Source organism: Balaenoptera borealis (assembly GCF_965194805.1).
Source record: "Balaenoptera borealis genome assembly, chromosome: 9".
NCBI classification, from domain to species: domain Eukaryota; kingdom Metazoa; phylum Chordata; class Mammalia; order Artiodactyla; family Balaenopteridae; genus Balaenoptera; species Balaenoptera borealis.
The window spans coordinates 30,438,950-30,465,359 of record NC_138873.1 but is presented as its reverse complement, the minus strand read 5'-3'; the positions used below and the strand labels follow the sequence as shown (position 1 = coordinate 30,465,359).

Sequence of the window (26,410 nt, the reverse complement as noted above, 5' to 3'; positions counted from 1 at the left end):
TACTAGAATCCATTTACCTGGTCACTCTGTGCCCTTGTGTGGACCTCCTCTATGAGGGGGAAATGATGCTGAGGGCTTCCCACTGTGCTTTGGCTTTTTTTTTTTTTTTAATTTATTGAAGTATAGTTGATTTACAATGTTGGGCTAATTTCTACTGTACGGCAAAGTGCTTCACTTATACATATATATGCTTTGGCTGTTTAGAAGTATACCTATACCGAGGCGTAAACTAAGCCGAGCCTCTATCCACAACCCATTTTACCTATCATTGTATTAATATTCCTATATATTATCATTTATATTATTGTATTTTTGCTTATACTATTTATATCACAATATTGCATGACATGAAATCATGAAGGTTTAGTATTGAAAAAAAATATCCAACATCCTACAAAATTGAGAAATTCAAGAAAGCTTGTGATGTTTATTGCTAATCACAATACAGTCCTTCAAGCCATGGAAGTAACTTACTGTGCACAACTGAGAATCTCCGGGAAAGCTGGAATTAAACTCATTCCAGCAGAGATACCATTTATGACTAGTATCAGCACCAACAACCAGAGCTGACTGCAAGAGAGTTTTGGAGAAAAATTAACATTTAAAGAGACAACAAAGCTTCACGCCAAGGAGGGCAGGCAGGATCTCAGAGAAGTTCGTTTCACAGATGACATGACTAGTCTGGTTCTTATCCCCATCTGATCCCATTTTGTTCAGTGAAAACATCTTTTAACTCCTTACATTTCTGAGGGGGGAAAACGATCAATTTATCCTGCTATCCCAATATCTTTGGTCACACATGTCACATGCCTAGAGTCAACCTGCCTTCTTATCACCATGTAAAAGCCTTTCAAAGTTGGTTAAAATGTCAATGTTAATGTTGCTCCTTCAAGCACTTGGCTTTGAAATCCCACTGACTGGAAAATGGTACAGGGAGTGACAGGAACCTGCTATGTGTTCCACGTCAGGCCCTACGTCAGTTACTTCATATCCATTATTCTACTGAACCATTGCAGCAACCCTGCCATGTAAGTCTGTTAAAAATGATTAAGGAAGACAATCTAGGTAATACGAACAAACTTTATTTAACACTTCATGAAGTGGATGGTCTCATTTTGGAGAACTGAAAAATGGGATGGAAGGCAGGAAGCTTTTACAGGATAAGGAAAAAAAAAACAAGGAAGAGAAAAACAGGTAACATCTGATGGTCTGGGGCTACGCAGTCCATCTTGTTTGGGGTGAGCGGCCCACAGTTGGTGGCTTGGCGTTTGGGGGTGACTGGGTGACTGGATAGACTGCTTTTCTGGTCAAGAGGAGCATTTACAGGGACATGAAAGTTTTCTAAGTTTTGGTTTGCTGACATGGCACCCTGGGCTGGAGTCACTCTATCTTGAGCCTAGAAAATTATTTCAACAGTACTCTTATCGGCTTTTTTGGTGGATAAGAAACCTGAGGCTCTTGGAAGTTAAATGATTTGCTCAAGTTCACATACCAAGGAAGGGGCAAAGCCCAGATACAAACCCAAATCTGAAAGACTCTGAAATCATTCTTTTTTCCATATCATGTTTTGTCCCAGAGGTACCTAAAAAGCTCTAAGTAGCTCACTTTATTTTAGCAAATAAATTATAATAAACAAGCTTTATTAAGCAGCTACCATATGCTAAGGATGATACAGAAACAAAAAAGATTTAGTTCCCTCCTCAAGGGGCAAGAAGGAATAGAAAAAACAAAAGTATATTCTAAGAACTATCAGCTAAAGGTAGATTAACAAATGCTACTTTTAAAATAAAGTACAGGACGTCCCTGGTGGAGCAGTGGGTAAGAATCCGCCTGCCAATGCAGGGGACACGGGTTTGAGGCCTGGTCTGGGAAGATCCCACATGACGCAGAGCAACTAAGCCCGTGCGCCACAACTACTGAGCCTAAGCTCTAGAGCCCACGAGCCACAACTACTGAGCCCGTGTGCCACAACTACTGAAGCCCACGCGCCTAGAGCCTGTGCTCCGCAACAGAGAAGCCACCGCAAGGAGAAGCCCACACACTGCAACAGAGAGTAGCCCATGCTTGCCACAACTAGAGAAAGCCCGCGCGCAGCAACGAAGACCCAACGTAGCCAAAAATAAATAATAAATTTTTAAAAAATTAAATAAAGTACAAATGTGCAATTGAAATACAAAGGGAATATAAGCATTTTTATAATTTGATTCAGATTTTATGCATTCCTGTTTGCCTAGACCACTGCTAGCATCCAGTAATACTGTCAGTAAAACAAACAATTCAATATAGTCCTAAATCTGGTAATTATTTAAATAAGATTCAAAGATACTAAGCATATCAGTGTTACACCAAATATTTTTAAAATAATTCCTAATGTTATTTTGCCACAAATTCAAAAGAAGAAAAAAAATTACCTCTTAATGTGCAAGAATGGGGCAGGTCCTAAGAACATGTAGCACCCTGCTGTGATTAAGTTTCCGAAAACGAGAAGCCATTTCCTTAGATGCTGGTAAAGAAAGTCCACAGAAACTCTTAGAGGTAAAGATCTTCCATAATTTAGGAAAATAAAGAAATCATTGAAGAACACAAGTCATGATATTAAAAAATCCAAATACATTGGAGAAAACAAAATTTTACATGTAAGAGAAAACAGGTAGATGGTAAACACAAAAGCAAGTGCAATATACCCCAAGACAGGGGTTGAGCAAAGGACAAGTATTCCATGGAAAGGGAGTGTATGGTAGATTTTGCACATGATAAACTGTTCCAAATATGACAATTTAAAAAGCAGTCACCACAAGGAATGACCAAGTAGATGCACTATCTAGAAAATTCACATTATTAAAAAGTACCAAATAAAATGTTTCCTTATCAACTACTCAAACGCAGGCTAAAAATGATAGGGGTACGATATCTGTTCAGTTATATAAGGCTATGCCTTAAAACTAAGTTACAAACACTGTTTAAGACACTTGCTTTTTTCCACCTGGACTACCAAGTAATCTCCATGTAATAGGTCTTCATAAATATATACCCACATCTAATTAAGAGGGGAAACACAAAAATAAGCACTCAAGTCATAGAAGCTTGAGACCTGGCTAGCAGTACTAGCTCTGTGTACTAGTCATCTGGACTGAACGGCTTAGACCTAGTTAAAGGAGAATGGAAAGGATTTTCTGTCAGGATGGCGATGGGATAACTGATGCATATTTACACGACCAATCCTTCCACTCCCACAGAAAAACTAAATTCTATCCTCTCAACTTGGTCAAGTCCTAACTACTTTTGGGGCTCTGCCCTAATTATTAAGGTCAAACCACTTTTTTGCATCAAGGGAACTTTTTCCTTTAGAAAGTCTAATCCAAGAGTTTTTCAACAGTTTTAGCGTTAAGACTCCTCTTCTCCCAGAGGAAGCAATTAAAAAGTGAATCTGGGGCTTCCCTGGTGGTGCAGTGGTTGAGAATCTGCCTGCCAATGCAGGGGACACGGGTTCGAGCCCTGGTCTGGGAAGATCCCACATGCCGTGGAGCAACTGAGCCCGTGAACCACAATTACTGAGCCTGCGTGTCTGGAGCCTGTGCTCCGCAACAAGAGAGGCCACGATAATGAGAGGCCCGCGCACTGCGATGAAGAGTGGCCCCCACTTGCCGCAACTAGAGAAAGCCCTCGCACAGAAACGAAGACCCAACACAGCCATAAATAAATAAATAAATAAATAAATAAATAAATAAATAAATAAAAACTAGTAAATTGGCCACATAAGATCTTTAAAAAAAAAAAAAAAAAAGTGTATCTGTTCAGGGTGATGGCAGGTTGGCACATACTGAGCCTCACACTGGAACCTCTCCATCAGCTAAAAAAATTGAATATATTAAAATTTAAATGTTCTCACTGCTCTCCACCCCCCCAAAAAGGTAACTGTGGTGATGGACACGTTAATTAACCAGGTGGAGGGAATCCTTTCTCAGGGTTTATGTATACCACATCACCATGATGTATACTTTAAATATCTTACAATTTTATTTGTCAACCATACCTCAATAAAGATGAAATTTCTTAAAAACTGAATATGTTAATTCTAATCAATGGACCTCTAGAGTTCAGGAAGTACAGTTGGACAACCACCAGTCTAGACATACAAAAGTAACTCTTAACTATCGATGAAGTATACATACTGGCATTTTATCACTGAGTAGGCCCACCAGTGGTGAAGAAATGGCATAGGATAGCGCCAAACCCAGGAATACCAGTCCCACATATCCAGCTGGTAAATTAAACTGTAGAAGAAATTCTGTGTTAAAGTTACATGGTTAAGTCATTTTTTCAATAAATATCTATCTTTTCCTTCTACCATTTCTTCAGCTCTTACTATCTGCCATGAGGCTACTACTAACAGCATCCTTCCTAATTTTTGCCTTACTCTTATAAACGGATTACTTTTTCTCTATAGGGGAAAAAACCTAACCACAGGTCAGAAGTCCTGGATATTTTTGATTTGTAGCATTTGACATTAAATATAGTATAATTATCCTTCTATGAATTATAGCATTTTTACATGTCAATCAGTGCTTTGCAGACGTTAGTATGCACAAAAAATTACCTAGAGTACTTGTGGGTTTTTTAAAAATAAATTTATTTATTTATTTTTGGCCGCACTGGGTCTTCGTTGCTGCGCATGAGCTTTCTCTAGTTGCTGCGAGCGGGGGCTACTCTTCCTTGCGGTGCGTGGGCTTCTCATTGTGGTGGCTTCTCTTGTTGTGGAGCACAGGCTCTAGGTGTGTGGGCTTCAGTAGTTGTGGCACATGGGCTCAGTAGTTGTGGCTCGTAGGCTCTAGAGCGCAGGCTCAGTAGTTGTGGCGCACGGGCTTAGTTGCTCCAAGGCATGTGGGATCTTCCCGGACCAGGGCTCAAACCCGTGTCCCCTGCATTGGCAGGCGGATTCTTAACCACTGCGCCACCAGAGAAGTCCGGAGAACTTGTTATAAGAGGTTCTTGGATGCCAGCCCTAGAATTTCTGATTCAAAAGAGTCTGGGATGAGGCCTGAGAATGTGCATTTCTACAAAAATCCCAGGTGATGCTCATTGCTCGCAGACTGAAGTGCACTGGTGTGCAAAACACTGACAATAATATCTGTTCTATCCATCTCAAAGAGATATTAATTTCTAATTAAAGAATTAGATGGTATGACACATTTTAAAAGGCTTCTAAAGTAGTAAGCCACCTCATAACTCTGCTACTGTTACTGTTACCAACATGATATAAATGCCTTTCTTGGTTATCTGAGTTGTTCTCATTTTCCTTAATTTCCTTAACTAATCCTTAATTAAGCCCATGAGATCTATTTATACATCAGTATATGCTTGAATAATTTTAATGACATAACTCAAGCTAAAAATCAGCCCTTTAAAGACAGTAGCAAGATACAAAAGTCAGAAATGTCCTCTTCTGATTTTACAACAGGGGGGAGACAGGGTGGAACCCTTCTTCCCTAAAAGGCTGAGCAACTGGACAGCAAACAGCCAATACAAAAAACTGTTAAGAAGGCAGAAGAAGGGCAACAGGAACAAAAATGTGATAGAAAAACCAGAAAGTACATTTCTAAAGATTTTTTTATAAGTTAGACATGAGCAACTTGGGTTTATGAGAGACTGGTTACAAATTTTTTTTTTCATTGTTTGGACAGACTTCTTAAAAGGACAGAAAAATGACTTAAAGAGACATGTTGTTGGGCTTCCCTGGTTGTTCAGTGGTTAAGAATCCGCCTGCCAGTGCAGGGGACACAGGTTCGAGCCCTGGTCCAGGAAGATCCCACATATTGCAGAGCAACTAAGCCTGTGTGCCAGAACTACTGAGCCTGTGCTCTAGAGCCCATGGGCCACAACTACTGAGCCCATGTGCCACAACTACTGAAGCCCACACAGCTAGAGCCTGAGTTCCGCAACAAGAGAAGCCACTGCAATGAGAAGCCTGCGCACCACAACGAAGAGTAGCCCCCGCTCACCGCAACTAGAGAAAGCCGCGTGCATCAATGAAGACCCAATGCAGCCAAAAATAAATAATAAATAAATAAATTTATTTTTTAAAAAAAGAGACACGTTGTTGATAATGTGAATGGAATGTGTCACCATAAACACAAAGTATTTTTCTTATGCATTACCTCATAGATGCTCACTTCTTAAGTGTGATACTATATTATTTTCCAAAACTTGGGTCCGGCACTAAAATAACAGTCCCCAAGTTTACCTGTGAAATACCCAAAACTGTCTTTACTGACTTGAAGGGGCTGTGTTTCTGGTAACAGTGCTTTTTTCATTCTAGGGCCTCAAATAAAGTGAGTATGGACTGCAGCTAGTAGATTTCTGTCTTTATAAACACAGATTAATTCTCCAGTATAATTAACTATCAGACTTAGTAATTTATTGCATTATTTATTAATAATCTTTTTTCAAAAATATCTAAGAACAAATTGCTACAACATCAAACTTTAAAATTCAGTATATAATTTTCAGCATTAAAAAGATGGAGAGAGATTCTTGGTTCCTTTCTCCCATCTCAGATTAATATAGCCCCCAGTCTTTTGAATATGTACGCAATAGACTAAAAAGTAAATGGACCCAGAGGGGATCTGTTAGAAAAGAAGGGACACCTCACATTAAATGAGCCACTAAGTACCCCAAATGCCTCACTGAAATCAAAACAGAGGAAAGTATCTTATTAAGCAGCCAGGATGTTGCCCAAGCCAGAGCTACAATGATTCGAGCAAGGCCTTGGAAAAAGGAGACCAGATGAAAGGCTTCTTTCATTTACACCAAATCAGACCCCTAGTTATAGGGATGTCACAGAGGGAAGGTACAGGCTGTCTTGGTGAGTAGCTCTCATTCTGCCTCCTTCTTGAAGCCACTCCCAGGACTTTCCATCAAGCAGGGCCCGAGAGCAAGCAATTATGTCCACCCACTACAATGCGGAGGTCTGCATCACCAGGCTACGCACCTTCTCCAAAACAAAGAGGGACAGCGTAGGATCAAGGAAGCCAAAACCTGAGCTGAGTGAGGTAATGACGAAGGATATAAAGGCAACCTTGGGTAAAATGATGAGTTTCCAGAATGAGTGTTTCCCTGGATCAGACTCTGTGGGGTAAAAATAAAAAAAGAAATGAGAGTAATGAAAATTGCTTAACTTTATCTTTCAATCTATTTTGAAAAGTAAAATTGGTAAGGTCACCTTTATCCAGTAATCAAAATAACCACACTTTTGAGTTTGCCTAAAATTTGCATATAAGTTATTCAAACCTAGAGGCCATTTCAGTGTTCTTAAAAATAATTTCTCTAATTCAAAAAGAATCAACTGGAATCAGAGTGTGAGGAGAAGAAGCAGTCTTGGTTACGGGTCATAACCTAGATGTCAGTGAGGCCTTCCCAGATGGGATAGAGAATATGTAAAGTTTGATTTGGTGCATAGGAAAAGCCAGACGCTTTATCAGGGAAAAATGTGTGTGTGCTGAGGAGGAATCTGAGTTAATCAAAGAATACAAAACAATTTTTTTCTGCTCGTGAAAAAAAACACTGGATTGAAAGAGATGCTCGGGACTTCCCTGGCAGTCCAGTGGTTAGGACTCCCTGCTTCCACTGCCGGGGGCATGGGTTCGATCCCTGGTCAGGGAACTAAGATCCTGCATGCCGTGTGGTACGGCCAAAAAAAAAAAAAAAAAAGAATGAGATGCTACTGAATCATGTGTACATTCCATTTGGCAGTAAAGGTCAGTTGAACAGCAACCTCATGTCCCGCCATTCCAACAGCAACACAACTTCTGCACCGTCCCAAGCATGAGGCATGATTGTTTCCAAGCCGCCAATCATATCCTACAACTCCCTTCTTTTTCCCCTGCTAATTTTTCAAGTTCTATTCACTCTGTAAAGTCTGGCTGTGACCTAATTACACCACAAATTTTACCTCTGTTTCCTACTGCACTTCTAATCTATACCATGTAATTTAGCACTTAAACTGTATTTCATTTTATGTGGTTTACTACTGTTTGATGACTTTCCTATCTTCCAACTAATTTACTGAACAAAATCTATGCTGAGTCAGATACCATGTAAAATGCTGGGCAGACAAAGGCAAAGGAGACAAATCCAGACCCTGACCTCACAGAGAAGATACAGTAAGGCGTGGGGAGAGCTAGGATGGAGCTAGGAGGGTATGGATTGGAGCATATGAGAGGGTTGCCTTAAAAAACCAGGGAAAGCTGTTTAGGAAAGAATTTCCAAAAGTAGTAATATCTAAGTTGCTGCCTAAAAGATGAGCTTGAGATGAACAAGCAAAGAAGGAGGAAAGAATAATCCAGGCATATTATCCAGGAATGGCTCATTCCAAGACTCAGAAGTGAGGGAAAACGATTCTGTTTGAGGAAATGAAAGAACAGAAGCAAAGGTGGAGGACGGAGATTGGAGGGTAGGGAGGAGAGATCACATTGTAGAAGGATGTAGTGATAAGATTATGCAGCACTTGTAAAATAGGCTAAGAAGCCCGGGAAATCACTAGACACTTCAAACAAAGACTGAGAACCAGATCTGTGGTTTAAAGAGACCCCTCTGTGGTCTCCTGGGAAATGGAGACAGGGGGACGGGTTAGGAGACTGTGCACTGAGCCAGGCCAGGAAGCTCTCTGAGGGCCAAATCAGCACTGACATATCCTCGTTTCTCCAAAAGCACCCACCACAGTTCATTATTCAATAAATTCTTGGTGAATAATGATCCAGTAGGGAGCAAAGTACCAAAAAAGCATAAAGTGTGGTTCAACTATTTTAAGTACTATACTTGGACTTTGTCAGAATATGAGGGATAAAGTTAAACTGTGGTGTTAGTTTCTTAATTATTAGCCAAATATTCAATGATGAACCAATTGTGAGCCCAGCCTAGGATGTTTAACTACAGATTGGACTTAGAACGGGGATCGGCACCCCCTTGCGGCTCAGTGTGGCAGTGCCAGCAGGGAGACTTCATTGGGTGTGGATTTTGGATTGTATATTACAGATGTTTATTAGTCACCTTTAAAATATAAATGATAAAAGATCAACTGTAATCAACTACATTTATTGTGCATATAGAAGGTATTATGGATGTATGGTATAAGACAAATTATTATGGCATAAATGGTCCCTTTCTCTAAATCCAAAGTGGGAAAGGGGATTATCGCAATAAGAACATACAGGATGGGCTTCCCTCGTGGCGCAGTGGTTAAGAATCTGCCTGCCAACGCAGGGGACATGTGTTCGAGCCCTGGTCCGGGAAGATCCCACATGCTGAGGAGCAACTAAGCCCATGCACCACAGCTACTGAGCCCATACACCACAACTACTGAGACAGTGCTCTAGAGCCCACGAGCCACAACTACTGAGCCCAAGTGCCACAGCTACTGAAGCCCGCATGCCTAGAGCCTGTGCTCCACAACAAGAGAAGCCACCATAGTGAGAAGCCTGCGCACCGCAACGAAGAGTAGCCCCCGCCCACTGCAACTAGAGAAAGCCCACACCCAGCAACAAAGACCCAACACAGCCATAAATAAATAAATAACTAAATAAATTAAAAAAAAAAAAAAAAAAAAGAACATACAGGAACGTACATGAAAATGAACACATAATGAGTTTAACTAAGCTGTTGATGAAGCCCAAGCAATGAAAACTTACGGTGATACCTACTTCCAGAGGCACGTGACAAAATCACCTGGGGAGCTTTTCCAAGCTACTCAGGTATTCTCTCTGCTTCCTCCAATTCTGATACATTCTTCTTGGAGGGACAGAACTCCATGGTTGACAATGCCTGCCACAGGAAACTGCTCTTAGAGATGAGGAAGTGGTGTGGCCCTCAGGTGTGAAGGGGCAGGAAAAATGCAGAGCACTGTGGCACTATTGACTTAGCATTTAGATCATTGATTGAGAAGGTTCAGAAAAACTTCCCAGAAGAGGTCATACAAATTAAGTTTTGAAGGATGAGTAGGAGTTAGGGAGAGTAGAAGTGGGAGATAGTCCAGCTCATGTGACTCCCCTGCTGACACCTAACAACAGCTCCTAGTAGCTTTCAGGATAAAGCTCTCATTTCATGGATTTAGGGATTTTTATTAAGAGGATTGTCATGTACTTGACTGTGTTTTAAAAATATTTCTTTAGCGCAGTATGGAAGAGGTGACTTGGTGAGCAAATATAAAGGATGAGAGAGAGGGAGGGACCGAAGTTGACTCTTAGATACCCAAACCTAAAGCTACATTGTTCATGGGTCTAGAAGCAGTTAAATGAGTGGGGTGGAACTTATAGAACAAAATTCTGCCAATATCATCCAAATAAAAGAAAATTTAATTTTCTAGCTTCTATCTATAAGCTTTCCTAAAACATTAATTTTTAAAGGTACTCAATGGGAACCCCTAAATCAATATTTATACCCTCAACATTATCAATTTTTGAGATTAAAAAAAAACCAGGTTTTTCCATTCAATCTAAATATAAGATCCTTCTTTAGATAAACAGAAAGTTTGCCAAACCATTTTAAATGGGCAAAAGATCTAAATAGACATTTCTCCAAAGAAGACATACAGATTGCCAACAAACACATGAAAGAATGCTCAACATCACTAATCATTAGAGAAATGCAAATCAAAACCACAATGAGGTATTACCTCACATTGGTCAGAATGGGCATCATCAGAAAATCTACAAACAACAAATGCTGGAGAGGGTGTGGAGAAAAGGGAACCCTCTTGCACTGTTGGTGGGAATGTAAATTGATACAGTCACTATGGAGAACAGTATGGAGGTTCCTTAAAAAACTAAAAATAGAATTACCATATGACCCAGCAATCCCACTCCTGGGCATATACCCTGAGAAAACCATAATTCAAAAAGAGTCATGTACCGCAATGTTCATGGCAGCACTATTTACAATATTCAGGTCATGGAAGCAACCTAAATGCCCATCGACAGATGAATGGATAAAGATGTGGCACATATATACAATGGAATATTACTCAGCCATAAAAAGGAACAAAATTGGGTCGTTTGTAGTGAGGTGGATGAACCTAGAGTCTGTCATACAGAGTGAAGTAAGTCAGAAAGAGAAAAACAAATACAGTATGCTAACACATATATATGGAATCTAAAAAAAAAAATGGTTCTGATGAACCTAGGGGCAGGACAGGAATAAAGACGCAGACGTAGAGAATGGACTTGAGGACACAGGGCGGGGGGAAGGGGAAGCTGGGACGAAGTGAGAGAGTGGCATGGACATATATACACTACGAAATGTAAAATAGATAGCTAGTGGGAAGCAGCTGCATAGCACAGGGAGATCAGCTGGGTGCTTTGTGACCACCTAGAGGAGTGGGGTAGGGAGGGTGGGAGGGAGAGGCAAGAGGGAGGGGATATGGGGATATATGTATACATATAGCTGATTCACTTTGTTATACAGCAGAAACTAACACACCACTGTAAAGCAATTATACTCCAATAAAGATATATATATATATAAAAAGGAAAAGAATAAACAGTAAAAAAAAAAAAAAAGAAATCAAAGAAACAAAAAAAACCATAGCTAACTGGAACTTTAAGTTCACTGAAGATGCAGGGAAATTTTAATTGAGGAATAAAAGAAATGAAGAGGAAGAAGAAACCAGGCTGGCAGGGATTAAAAGGGCTTCAAAAGATACCAAGTAGTGGGGGTGATGGGCAGAGATGAGCAGAGCAGGCCAGGACGCAGGGAATTACTGATGTTGAGGCCAGTCCGGCACCCGACCACAGAAGCTCTAAATACACGTCCCACGATTAACTAGTAAAGTCTTTTTTCCTTATACGGTGTTACTGATAAAGAGTTAACACAACTCCTTCTCCTGCTGCATGAGAATCTGACCTGGTATCAGTTTCTTAGTCAACAGCCAAGTGTTCACCTGTGAACCCAGTCTGAGCACAGTCCAGGATGCCCTACTACAGAAATAACCATCACTACGCACAGAAAGAGGACAGGATCCCCTCCAGCTCTGTTCCACTAGTAATCTGACAATGGTAAAATGCCTACTCCACTGCTAGGCAATCTTACGTATAATGAAAATAACCCCCGACTGGTAAATTTCATCTGTACAGAAGGAACTATAAACAAACCATCAATATGGGATGCTTTGTGCCTCCCTGACTATGGTGACTACTGTACCCGGCGCATGCCTCATGGAGACCCTGGCAGCTGTGCCCATAGTGCTGTTAAGGATAGGATGACTCCTATGGGGCATGAAGCTTTGGAGCCAAGATGACTCCCGTTACTGCCTGATGCGGTCCTGTGTCCTCGCACTTGAGCTGTGCTGTACACAGCTGCAAGCACCACAGGGAAGGAAGGTCTGACTTTGTCCTCCTGTCACAGAGCCTTGTAAGCAGATGGTGAATCTTTCATTTTAAATCAAAAAGACATCTGATGGGCACTGTGTATGTTTTATGATAAGAAATTTAATGTTTGCTAGTTCTATAGGTCAGAAAGAATTTATGACAGACAGAAATTCACATAAACTGATTGCTTACAGCAACATTTCTGAAAAGAGGATCGATTCTTTCACCATGCTCTACAAAGCTATTATTGATTATGTAAGATAGAACTGTGTATATGTTAAATTGGTCTCCTACAAAGGCATAAAAATACTTGAATTTAAGGTTCGTAAAGTGAGTAATATATGAGGTCTTACCATAATTAGGTAAAATACACATGTTGAGGGGAACCATCAGCAGAACTATGCATCCCAGAAGAATGAAAGGCACCTCGTAGCCAAAGGACTGATACAAGAAGCCACCCAAAGGAGGCCCTAGTACCAGGCCCAGTCCAGAAAAACTCTCAAGACTTCCCTACAAATGGGAAAACAAAAGAAAATTGAGTTAATACATTTTGTTTGAAAAATGAACAAAGATTTAACGGGCAGGATCTGAAAAAAATTCTATCCACTTTACAATTTATACACACACCACACACACACCCAAGATGGACCAAAAATTTAAACATACATATTAAAATCATATAAGTACTAGAAAAATTAAAAATGAGAGTTTTTTGTTTTCTAATCCTTATGGTGAGGTAAATTTTCTAATTATGACATAAAAACTTAGAGGACACAAAAGAAAAGACTGATAAATCTGATTACATGAAAATATGAAAAACTATGAATGGCAAAAAAAAAATCAAAAGACAAATGAAGAATGGGGAAAAAATATGGCAAAGGATTAATTTCCCAAATGCATCACAAGAACAACTACTAATCAATGAGAAAAATCAGCAATCCTATGGGAGGAACTTCCCTGGTGGTGCGGTGGTTAAGAATCTGCCTGCCAATGCTGGGAACACGGATGTGATCCCTGGTCCGGGAAGATCCCACATGCCGTGGAGCAACTAAGCCCATATGCCACAACTACTGAGCCCACGAGCCACAATGACTGAGCCCACATGCCACAACTACTGAAGCCCACGCACCTAGAGCTCATGCTCCACAACAAGAGAAGCCACCGTAATGAGAAGCCCGTGTACCGCAACAAGCAGTAGCCCTTGCTCGCCGCAACTAGAGAAAGCCTGTGTGCAGCTACGAAGACCCAATGCAGCCGAATAAATAAATAAATAAATAACTAAACATATAAAAAAAAATTTAGCAAAAAGAAAAAACACAATCCTATGGGAAAATGGGCAAATGTTGTAAATAGACTGTTGACACATAAAATGAAATACAACTAGCTCGAATGTGAACTGGCCACCTCTAAGTTTCAGGACAGCAAAGCCACACTCCAAACATGTTAAGCCACAAAACCTTGTCTTACAGAGCATGTCAATGGCCTAGCATCCTTCTGAACCCTTCTTGAGAAATGTAAACAGCACACCTGTTACAGTGGCCACCACTGCATGGCAAATGACTATAGAACCTAAAGTGAATCTATACAGATATATATACATACATACATACATACACACACACACACACACATATATATATATATATATATATATATATATATATACACTTACATGGGTGTATAAATATATGTGTACATATATTTAATACAAGTGTGAAGATTTATATTTATACAGCAAGTAGTTTACCTGAGGGTCAAAACTTTCAAACTGTAGTATTAATATGGGTAAATGAGAGAATCCTTGGTACTGAGCTGATTAGACCCTGAGGTCTCTGAGGATGGTGCCTGTTCTGCGTTGCAAACCAGGAGTCCTTCGGGGATGTCTGGGTCCAGAGGAGTGAGCTATGGGAAAGGCTAGTTGGGATCAGGGAGACAGCAGCCAAGAGCTAGGACAGGAATCTGGTATGTCACTCATACCTGGTGTCGAGGCGCGTAGGCAATATATGAGAACGTACGCCAATACGATGCTACCAGGCTCTGGATTTTTTTGGTAAAATAAGAGGGCGCTCCTCAGACTGACTGCACAGAAGCACTTATGGACTTCGGAATGATCTCTAAGGTCCTTTCCGTGAATCTGGGAAAAGTGGAGGAAGGACTCTAGTATAAATCTGCTTCAGGCGGCCTAGCTACAATCTAGGCTATAGAGAGACAGCAAAATACTATTAGAGAGGGTTTTTTATTTTTTAAGGGGTAAAAAGAACATTTGGTTTTGCCCATTCAGGGGCTTCTAAGCCCAGGAAGAGCACCTAAGTAGCCTAAGGGTATATTTATTGACAGCCTGCTGCTACAGGCAGAAATTGGGGTAAAAGGTAACGAAAACAGAAAGTAGAAAAAAGGCAGGTCTAGAAGAATGGGCCCCAGGTTTAACTTGAAACGTCAAATAAATATTTTAGCCTACACTAAAAGGAAAATAGGAAAAGTGTATAAAACACCTACCATTACTGTAGCCACGTTATTTGGAAAAGCCTTTGCAAGGATAGAAGAAGATGCGGTTATTGCTGCAGCAAAACTGATTGCATCAGTTATTCTCACTAGAAAACACATAGCAATAAACACGGGTCCTTCTGGAACTTGGTCCAATACACTAAAAAAAGAATAAGATGACTCTCAAATGCCAAATTGATTTTGATTTTTTTTTAACGGTACTCACTGAAAACAGTAGTACCTCAACCACAGTTATTAAAATAAATCTCTTTAGAATACAAATTTTTTAAGAGTTTCTTTGTTATATTTTTAGTAGGAGGAATTTGAGTCATAATGACAGCCTCATTGCGCTCTTTTACTGATATATTTGATGCCCTAAATAATAATACTAAATAGGACTTTTGAAAAATGTAGAGTCACTCTGATAAGAACATGTGTAGAAAGCCTTCTTAGTTTTAGGTCTTCCCCCAAACAAAAAAACAGCACAAGAAGAGGAAAGCAAAACCAGGAACCTGAGAAACATTTCTGATGACATTATCTTAACATTTGTATCCTTATATTCTTCAGCTGATTCTTTAGGTAAGAAATTCACCTTTCTGCTTAAGCCAAAAGGTTTTTGTGACTCAGAAAAGGGAGTTAAGTTTCTGTCTCTCACGATCACAGGAGTCCTAAAGAACAGATTCAGCAGCCAGCTTAATGGTGATCCCCTAGAGGACTCTTTTCTTAAGATCAATGTCATTCATTCCATTCACTGTATCATTCAACTCCCTTCAACATTAGTCACATGGTATTGACTGATTTACATAAACCATTAACATTTTAAACTGAAGATAAATTATGAAACCTGTTCAAGCTCCCAAACATATCAGAACATGACTTACCCAAAGAGAACTGTAACTCCTCCTGAGACAAACATTCCTGCTACAAACATAAATTTTGCTCCAATATGTACAAGCTATAATAAATGTCAAAGAAAAGTATAAATTGATGACTGCTACAAGTCTATAGTGACATAAACAAATCCACTGTATCAGGAAACAAAAGATTTGGGGAAGATATGTACAGTTAACAAAACATTATAAGTCTTTAATGGAATGACAACATGCATTGCTTACAAACATGGAAGAAGTTAAAAATCAATCAACTTTAAGAATGGAACTGTCAACTGAAGCACAATTCATAAAATATAATGGTGGTTATTTCTGTATCAGTGGAAATTCTAGACTAGTAAATTAGAATAACTCATTACACAATTTTAAAAAATTAATACTTACATATTTTCCAAATACCAAAGATGCCAGCAAGTCAAACAAAGCATAACATCCAAAGATCATACCAATAACTGTATTGCTGGCTCCTTTCTTTTCAGCCTTTAAAGAAACAGAAAAGAAAACAAAGTTTGAAAGGCAAATTAGCACCAATATAGAAAAATGGAGCTATTAGATGAGAGCATCATCTTCTTGTAACCTTTATCTGTAATTTCAAAGATTATTATTTTAAAATAAACAGGGTGAGGAAGGAAAGGAAACTATTAGACCTAGTCTCTGACATGAAAGTAATTCACTCACCAAGCCTATAACAAATTGTTAGCTTTACAATCTTGAGAAAAAAAAGAACAAAGCTGGAGGAATCACACTTCTTGATTTCAAAAATAAGTTACAAAGGTACAGTAATTAAAACAGTATGGTACTGGCATAAAGACAGACATATAGACCAATGAAACAAAATAGAAAGCTCAGAAATAAACCCACATAAATATGGTTAATTGATCTTCCACAAGGGTGCCAAGGACACACAATGGGGAAGAGATATTCTCTTCGACAAATGGTGTTGGGAAAACTGGATATCCACATGCAAAAGAATGAAATTGGACCCCTATCTTACACCACTCACAAAATAATCTCAAAGCAAATTAGACTTAAACATATAATCTGAAACTGTTACACTTCTGGAAGAAAACAGGGGGTGAGGGCTTCTTGACATTGATCTTGGCAATGATTTCTTGGATTTGACACCAAAATCTTAGGCAACAAAACAAATCAGACAAATGGAACTACATCAAACTAAAAATCTTCACAGCAAAGGAAACAATCAACAGACTGAAAAGGCAACCTACAGAATGGAAGAAAGTATTTGTAAACCACCTCTATATAAGGGGTTAATATCCAAAATATGTAAGAATCTCCTACAACTCAATAGTCCAAAACACCACCACAAAGAACCTGATTTAAAAATGAGCAAAGAACTTGAACAGACATTTCTATAAAAGAGACACACAAATGGCCACCAGATATATGAAAAGTTGCTCAAGATCACTAATCGTCAGGGAAATGCAGATTAAAATCATGAGATATCATCTCACACCAGGTACGATGGCAATTATTGAAAAAAACAAAAGATAACAAGTGTTGATGAGGATGTGGAGAAATTGGAACCTTATACACTGTTGGTGGGGATGCAGAATAGTGCAGCCACTATGAAAAACAATATGGAGGATCCTGAAAACATTAAAAATAGAACCACCACATAATTCAGCAATCCCTCTTCTGAGTATATATCCAGAAGAATTGAAAGCAGGGTCTCAGATATATTTGCACCCCCCATGTTCACTGCAGTATTATTCGAAATAGCCAAGATGATATAGAAACAACACAAATGTCCATTGATCGAGGAATGGATAAAGAAAATGTGGTATACACATAAAATGGAATATTATTCAGCCTCAAAAAGAAGGAAATTTTGGCATTTGCAACAACATGGATGAACCTTGAGGAAATTACGCTAAGCAAAGTAAGCCAGTCATAGAAGAACAATCGCTGCATGATTCCATTTATATGAAGTATCTAAAATAGTCAAACTCATAGAAGCAGAGTCTAGAATGGTGGTTGTCAGGGGCTTTGGTAAGGGGGAAGTGGGGAATTATTGCTCTTTGGGTATGAAGTTTCTGTTATGTAAGATGAGCTTGTTATGTTCTCACCACAAGAAAAGAAAAAGAAAAAAAAACCCCACAAAAGAACACAAGGGAATTTTTGGAAGTGCTGAATATGTTTAATATTTTGATAACAGTGATGACATCACAGGTGTGTGCATATGTCCAAACTCATCAAGACGGATATATTAAATGTGTGCAATTTTTTGTATATCAATTATACCTCAATAAAGTCCCCCACCAAAAAAAAAAAAAAGAAGAAAGAAAAAAAGAATTGTTAGCTTTAGCTGGCAAAAATCAGAATTAGAGTATAAACAAAACAAAAAATCTTGGTTAAGGAAATTTGGGCTTTGCTTCAGCCGTGGATCTATGCAAACAACAGCTGATCTTGACACACTTTCTTTTTGATATCCATGAGATAATAGAAAATATGTATATTGGTCTCTGCCCCCTGGTTCTTGGTACAAAGCTCCTAATACCCTTGTAATTTCCTAAGTGATAAGAGCTCTAGGAGCAATATTGTTCTAATATTCATTCTCTGACCCTGGTTCCTGACACCGAGCTCCTAAATCCCTTGGCATCTCCTGGGTGACAGGAGTTCTAATAAGATAACTCTTGGTGGACTCCTACATGGGGGTTGGTCACCAGAAAAGACAAGCCATGATTAGAAGCTTAGAACTTTCAGTCCCACACCCCATCCTCCAGAGAAGGGCTGGAAATTGAGTTAATGATTGATCATGCCTACATGATTAAGCCTCCATAAAAATCCCTAAGATATGGGGCTTGGGGAGTTTTGGGTTGGTGAACACATGGAGGTGCTGGAAAAGTGGCTCACCCGGAGGGGAAATGGAAGCTCCGTGCCCCTTCCCACATACCTCGCCCTCTGTATCACTTCCATCGCATGCCCATCTGTATACTTCATCACATCCTTTTATAATAAAGTGGTAAGCATTAAGCAAGTGTTTCCCTGAGTTCTGTAAGCCATTCTAGCAAATAACTGAATCCAAGGTGGGGCGGGGGGGTGGTCATGGGAACCTCTGATTTGTAGCCAAGTTGGACAGAAGCTGGGGGTAACCTAGACACCTACTACTCGCGATTGGCATCTGAAGTGGGGGGGGGGCAGTCTCGTGGGACTGAGCTTTTAACTTGTGGCATCTGGGCTAATTCAGGTTACTGTCAGAATTGAATTGAATGGTAGGACACCCACCTGGTGTCGAAGGGAACTGCTTGGTGTAGGAAAAAAACCCCCACATATCTGGTGTCAAAAGTGTTGTGAGTGTGGTAGTAGTATAAGAATAAAGGAGAAACACACAAAACTGGACAGCTACATGTAAAAGAATGAAATTAGAACACTCCCTAACACCAGACACAAAAATAAACTCAAAATGGATTAGAGACCTAAATGTAAGACTGGACACTATAAAACTCTTAGAGGAAAACATAGGAAGAACACTCTTTGACATAAATCACAGCAAGATCTTTTTTGACCCACATCCTAGAGTAATGGAAATAAAAACAAAAATAAACAAATGGGACCTAATGAAACCTAAAAGCTTTTGCACAGCAAAGGAAACTATAAACAAAACAAAAAGACAACCCTCAGGATGGGAGAAAATATTTGCAAATGAATCAATGGACAAAGGATTAATCTCCAAATTATATAAACAGCTCATGCAGCTCAATATTAAAAACACAAACAACCCAATCAAAAAATGGGCAGAAGACCTAAATAGACATTTCTCCAAAGAAGACATACAGATGGCCAAGAGGCACATGAAAAGCTGCTCAACATCACTAATTATTAGAGAAATACAAATCAAAACTACAATGAGGTATCATCTCACACCAGTTAGAATGGGAATCATCAGAAAATCTACAAACAACAAATGCTGAAGAGGTTGTGGAGAAAAGGGAACCCTCTTGCCCTGTTGGTGGGAATACAGCCACTATGGAGAACAGTATGGAGGTTCCTTAAAAACCAAAAATAGAATTACCATATGACCCAGCAATCCCACTACTGGGCATATACCCAGAGAAAACGATAGTTCAAAAACACACATGCACCCCAATGTTCATTGCAGCACTATTTACAATAGCCAGGTCATGAAAGCAACCTAAATGCCCACTGACAGACAAATATATAAAGCCATAAAATGGAACGAAATTGGCTCATTTGTAGAGATGTGGATGGACCTAGAGACTGTCATACAGAGTGAAGTAAGTCAGAAAGAGAAAAACAAATATCGTATATTAACGCATATATGTGGAATCTAGAAAAATGGTACAGATGAACCAGTTTGCAAGGCAGAAATAGAGACACAGATGTAGAGAACAAACGTATGGACACCAAGGGGGGGAAAGTGGATGGGGGCATGAACTGTGAGATTGGGATTGACATATATACACTAATATGTATAAAATAGATAACTAATAAGAACCTGCTGTATAAAAAATAAATAAAATTAAATTTTTTAAAAAAGGAGAAACACACAGGAGGAAGGTTCGAATGCAAATAAATAAAAAAATCACTTTGCTGGTCAAAAAAACTCAAGAACAGGAAGCTCCTTAAGCTGGCACATGAGTCATCCCAAGGACTGTTCAGTCCGGTTCTCTGTTTCTGACACCCACTCTCAACTACCTGACAGTTCAGAGAAGATGAAGTTTCCTTTCCTGACATCAATAACACAGATGAAAGAAGCTCCCCCAGCTCCCAACATTCTCTCCGTTCTCCTGAAACATTTGGAGTAGTTTATCGCCCATCAATGATCCCTATTAATATTTATAGCCTATTCTATCAGTGAGCTCCTAAATTTGCTACAGATGATATAGTATTTATTCTAAATCTACTTCTTTTGAACTTCAAATGCTACCATTAGTTGTGATGTACAAATGAATAGACAAAAGGTTTGAAAACCTTTTTAAAACCCTGGAACTGTGGTAGATCCTTAGATCAGGTTCTAGCTATAACCATGTAAGGGGTTAAAATATGAGTTTAATTTCTTTAAGATAAGATTGGCAACTTGGCATACCATGAAGCACTAAGCCTGAAACACACGTCTGTCCTCTCAGGAATCATTTATCGAGCACCTTCTATGCATCACGCATGGTACCCAGGAGCCAGCAGTGAATAGCTATGGTCAGAAGATCCGACTTAGATTCATCCTTCTGTCAGAGCTTCAGCTCTTCCACAAATCACTTTACTCTGAATATAGAAATGCATGTGCATACACACACTCCCTTTAAAATCCGTCCTCCACAACAGCCATAATTCTATTTCTTTACCTTTTCTCCCTAACTACAATTTTAAGATAAGAATTTACTTTATTGCTTCCCATATGAAGTTATGATCATCATTCAAACCTTGTCTTTTTAAAAAATGTTCTTCTTATGTTATTATGTCTCTAAATAAACCCTACAGTTCTCAAAGCAGCATACCACAGGAAATCAGATAGGTGAACTCTACTTTTCATGGCTAAACTATAGGCAGGAAAGGTCCCCTCACTCTAGGAAGCACCCCCTACCCCTGAAGTGTGGTCCCTAAGTGCCTGGTGGTGGGAGATAGTGGAGAAGTTGAACCCAGAGCATTGTAGAAACTGCTTGGGCAGGATTTCAGCCCATAATTCTATGAGACTCAGGATTAGCCATTCCCCTTCCATTACTAATCATCACATGAGATAATGGTGTGGAGAAAAGAGAGATCTCACTATGAACGATGCCTTCATTGGCATCCTAGCAAAAGGTTACACTGTGTGTAGACAGGAACACAGAGTCCACATTTCTACTACACAAAGGTCAGGTGGTGTTACGGGGTTCACTGTGTCCCTCAAACTTCTTATGTTGACATCCTAACTCCCAGTACCTCAGAACGTGACCTTATTTGGAGACATAGTTTTTGCAGGGGTAATCAGTTGAAATGAGGTTGTTAAGGGTAGAGTCTAATCCAATATTACTCGTATTTTTGTAAAAAGGGGAAATTTCTTCACAGAGACACGCATAGAGGGAAGATGGTGTGAAAGGACACACGGAGAAGTTGGCCATCTACAAGCCAGAGAGAGAGGCCTGGGACAGATCCTCCCCTCACGGCCCTCAGAAGGAACCAGCCTTGCCAATGACACCTTGATTTTGGACTTCTAGCCACCAGAGCTGTGAGACAATAAATTTCTGTTGTCCCCAGTCTGTGGTACTTTGTTACAGCAGCCCTAATAACATAAAACAGGTACCTTGAAGGGAAGGTATCATCAAAGGGGTGAATTAAGATGTAGAAAGAACATTCATTGGTCAAGTCACATCCATGTTCTTTGCTTAATAGCTCTGAAAGGTATTTAATTCTAGAGTCTGGCAGAAAATATATAATAGTCACAGCAACTAACATTTATTGAACCCTCACTATGAGCCATGCTGTTCTATATGGTTTCTAACAACAGTAAAATAAGGGATGTATTTTTAGCTGGCCCCATTTTACAGATGAGAACACAGACTTGCAAAAGTTACTTGTGTCATGGTCCCAGCAGTCATGTCAGTTTCCATCTTGCACAGGTTCCCACATTCTCTGTGGAAGCAGGATGGTGACTTAGGATGTCCTACAATCACATACCACAGCAGTAACTGAACACCACTTTTGGCATGCGGATCCTGCTTCACATTAGGACAGCAAGAAGAGCTATTAAAAGCAATTTCTAGTTCACTTATAATCCTCTGCCAAAGGAGGAGGAGGCCAGAAAAAGGATGAGTAGAAATAAGAATCCTGTGCCAGAAGTTAAGAAGGGCCTTGTTTTCCCTTGACCTAATTAGCTCTAGCTAATAGGAAGGTTAACAGAATACGAAGGAGAAAGAGCAAGTTTTGCCAGTGCATTTGTCAATCCTAAGGCTGTTATTAAAAATGAAAAAGAAGGGCTTCCCTGGTGGCGCAGTGGTTGAGAATCTGCCTGCTAATGCAGGGGACACGGGTTCGAGCCCTGGTCTGGGAAGACCCCACATGCCGCGGAGCAACTAGGCCCGTGAGCCACAACTACTGAGGCTGCACGTCTGGAGCCTGTGCTCCGCAACAAGAGAGGCCGCGATAGTGAGAGGCCCGCGCACCGCGATGAAGAGTGGCCCCCACTCGCCGCAACTGGAGAAAGCCCTCGCACAGAAACAAAGACCCAACACAGCCAAAAATAAATAAATAAAATAAATAAATTTAAAAAGAAATGAAAAAGAAGAGCCCACTCTTCAAATCTACACCTATTAAAGTTAGAACGCTCTCTCCCCTGCCTCTTGGACGCAAAAAACTAAATCAAAAACTTTAAGAAAAAGAAAAAACAAAAAAGACACACACCAACAGCCTTCTTTTCCTTCGTCTGTATTCCACTAAGAGGAATCTAACACTAGTTGCCCTTGCTGAGTTCCAGCTGAACTGGGAAATACCCTTCTAACTTGATGGCCCACTTACTCCTGTTCTTCTCCATCGTAACCCCACAGGCTCCATCCATCATTTTTTTCCAAAACCGGTATCTACTCAGTCTACTTACTCTGTCTTGCCCAAGCACCTCTGATGATTTCTTACTGACTACATCTTTGGCCTGCGTGGAAGGACCCTTGCATTCGAGAACCAACCTGCCTCCTCAGATCCTCTGCTCCCATCGGACCTCACTGAACCCTAGGCCCAAGCCCCACCATCGTCCATGGTTCCCTAAGAACATGCTATTTATTTTGCTAATTTCGTGACTATCCCCTGCGGGTTTCTAACCTAGAACACCTCTTTGACTCACCTTAGGGTTATTCGGCCAAGCCCCTTTCAGTATTACTCCTTCTCTCCTTCCCTTCCACACCAGCCAGCCTCTCCCGTGGCAAAATTAACCATTCCCTTCCCTGGAGTCTCCTAACATTTTGGACATCCTCTTCAAGGAGATCCAAATACTCTGCAACCTTTTGTTGTCATATTTTTTCACTCCCAATGGACAGACGAGAGAGGGACATTTTCCTTATCTTTTTTCCAGCCCTAACACATCCAACGCCTAGCACATTCTAGGGTGGGAAGTCGTTAAACCTCCCATTCCCGTTCAGTAAACGGAATTGAACTGGGCCAGTCACTTAACTTCGGAATCTGTTTCTTCATTTGCAACATGATGAGATTCTGACTATTCTGCCTATCTTATGGAGTTGCTACAGAAACCAAATGGGATAATGTGTGGGAAAGTACACTGACAACTAAAAACCACTTATGGCTACAGAGCTGTACTGCTCCTTTAGCAGAGAAGCCATGTTTCTCGTCTTTTGTAGCACACAGAAGGAAGGACCACATGTTATCAAAGAAGTTAGAGGACTGGGAGGGGCCCGTGCATCATGAGGCTTTGGCAAAGAGCATGAAAGAAAACATACGGGCATATTATCTCCACTCAGCCAAGTCAGTATCATTCCTTCCATACTATATACCTCACCAACCTCCAGATTCCAGGTGGATTCTCTAAGGGTTATTCCTTCAAGTCTGTGCCATTATCCATAGACCCTAACACCACATAAAACACTGATTAGAAGGACCTAATCAATATTAATCAGAATTCCTCCTTGGCACAAACATTGCCACTAGATTCCATATGAAATTCAGGTCAGAAAAGGGCATTTAGTGGACCATGCCTTTCTAATTCCAAAATATTAATAAACCCAAACTCCAGGAAACACTGTCTTAATGTAGATCTTTTGCAATAACGTTAAAATCTCAGTTATTCAGTGCACTTCCTTTTTTTTTTTTTTATCAGTTGCAGAAACCAAACAGATGAATCAAACTACATGGTAAGCAAAGTAATCCTCAGAAGGTCAATTATACTTAGGTGAATTACTTCCTAAGATGATGTTATTTTTACTGAATTTTTTTTTTCTGGTATCAAATATCCTGTAAGAAGTCTTCTGTTGGCTGAAGTTCTATACATCATCTTTGCCATATGCAGATTTTTACATCCCCCAAATGAAGTATTTCAAAGGCTTTTTAAAAACACTAATAGTTCATAAGGATATAAAAATGTCTTACCTCCTTGGGGAAAAAAGGTCCAAGGATAGAATAGCACATCATGGAACCTAAGTTAATGGAAGCTGCTGATATCAGTACAAAAATCTGTTCTCTTGAAAGCCGCCTGGATGTCTCCCTTGCACCTCCTGGAGGGCCATCACCTTGAAGGCAAACATGCTGCAATTACAGACATGTAATTGGGGCTACTGATCAAAGTACAGAAATGTCACTTCTGTGCACAGAAATGCACTCAGGATAACATTTACTGAGCTAAGGGCTATTTTGAATACAGCACATTTGATCAAATGTAACACAATCCCTGTATATCACGGCAATTTTCAAAATATATCACTTTTCATTTACATACTATTCCCTATTAGGATTTCAGTGCACAAATTATCAAACCATCTGCTTTGTTTTGCCTTCACCATAAGGTCTATTTCTTTCACCTTTAATAGATTCCTTCAAGAAGGATGAGGCCACAGGGTGCTCTCCAGAGTACTGTTCTCTGAAGTATAGTGTGCTTTCTCAAGTTACTAGCTTCATATGCTACATGGACTCAATCACATTTTTAGCATGTCATGTTAGCGGTTTATCAAGAGGGTACTATTGAAGTCAAGTGAAGTGTAAGTAGGAGAAAATAAGCTAAATCATTCAACTGGAGAATTAATACTTACAATGGCAGCTCCTGGAAAGACAAGTGCCATAAATCTGTGACTCAGTGTTTTACAATAATTACTGGTCTTCTGCATCGATTAATTTAATACTTATTCCCAGGGCTAAATTTCCATTTAATTTAAAGACACGAGGTCAATTACTCAGTTCCAAACATCCAGTAAATCTATTTGCTATTTTTAAATTAAATGGTTTTGAGAAAAAAGAAATTTAAGTAAGAAAAGTATATTTGAGTTGTTCTATTTTTTCAGAGGTTGTCATTGCTGTCTAGAAAAAGAAATCTGTGCAACAGGAGGAAGTCTTAAGAATCTGTGTAAAAATTTTGGTAGTGGATGAGGAAGGGAACTGAGAGAAAGTTAAAGGGGCGAGGGGGACAACAGCGGGGCTCGAAATGTAATGATTTTCGTTTGTCTAACGGGCACACTTATTTGAATGCATTCTTAAACACATAGTACTTAAAAGTAGAGCTACAGAGAGAAAGTCCTTAGAGACCACATCCGCACCACCCCAGTGCGCAAACTTTAACCCCTTTAAAGAGAGAAAAAACACGCTGACCCGAACCCCACTGCCAGGCCCCTCCTTTTCGAATCTCTCGCAAACAAACCCCGCTAAAGCTAATTCAATCGCTGTTAAAGATACACGACCCAAGCCCCAGAGGTACATCCGGCCTCGCTGCTCTCTGTAACCTCCTGGGGGGCGTGGGCCTTCGGGGTCCCCCGGCGAGTCCATGGGCAGTGCGCGGACTCCTGCGCCGCGGCTCCCGGCTCCCGGGTTCAAGCCCGCGCCCTCGGACTCGACCTTGAACGAGCGGAAACGCGGGCGGCGATTGCTCAGCCGGGCCCAGGAATCCCGGATTCCCCTACGGGAAGCGCGGCCGGGAGTTCCACGCAGCCCTAAAGTATAGGGAGGAGCTCCGGGAGGCGGGGCGAGGGCGGGGCGAGGGCGGGGCGAGGGCGGGCGGAGGGCGGAGCAAGGACTTTT

At 40.2% G+C, this 26,410-nt stretch overlaps 1 protein-coding gene across 16 annotated transcripts in view; it reads right to left on the bottom strand.

The window, feature by feature from the left end:
- SLC18B1 (solute carrier family 18 member B1) overlaps window positions 1–26,316 on the bottom strand; it is a 29,669-nt gene extending 3,353 nt beyond the window's left edge. For 3 of the 16 annotated variants that reach the window (XM_082405161.1, XM_082405164.1, XM_082405159.1), the window contains exons 1-10: window positions 26,116–26,297; window positions 24,776–24,915; window positions 16,115–16,210; window positions 15,722–15,795; window positions 14,853–15,000; window positions 12,710–12,866; window positions 6,989–7,125; window positions 4,173–4,274; window positions 2,412–2,503; window positions 475–570 (exon numbers count right to left, since the gene is read on the bottom strand). In XM_082405161.1, the coding sequence (XP_082261287.1) occupies window positions 475–570; window positions 2,412–2,503; window positions 4,173–4,274; window positions 6,989–7,125; window positions 12,710–12,866; window positions 14,853–15,000; window positions 15,722–15,795; window positions 16,115–16,210; window positions 24,776–24,915; window positions 26,116–26,158 (1,085 nt within the window). In that variant the 5' untranslated portion in view covers window positions 26,159–26,297. The other 13 variants (XM_082405173.1, XM_082405169.1, XM_082405170.1 and 10 more) reach the window with 13 other exon arrangements.
- Between the last annotated feature and the right edge of the window lie 94 nt (window positions 26,317–26,410).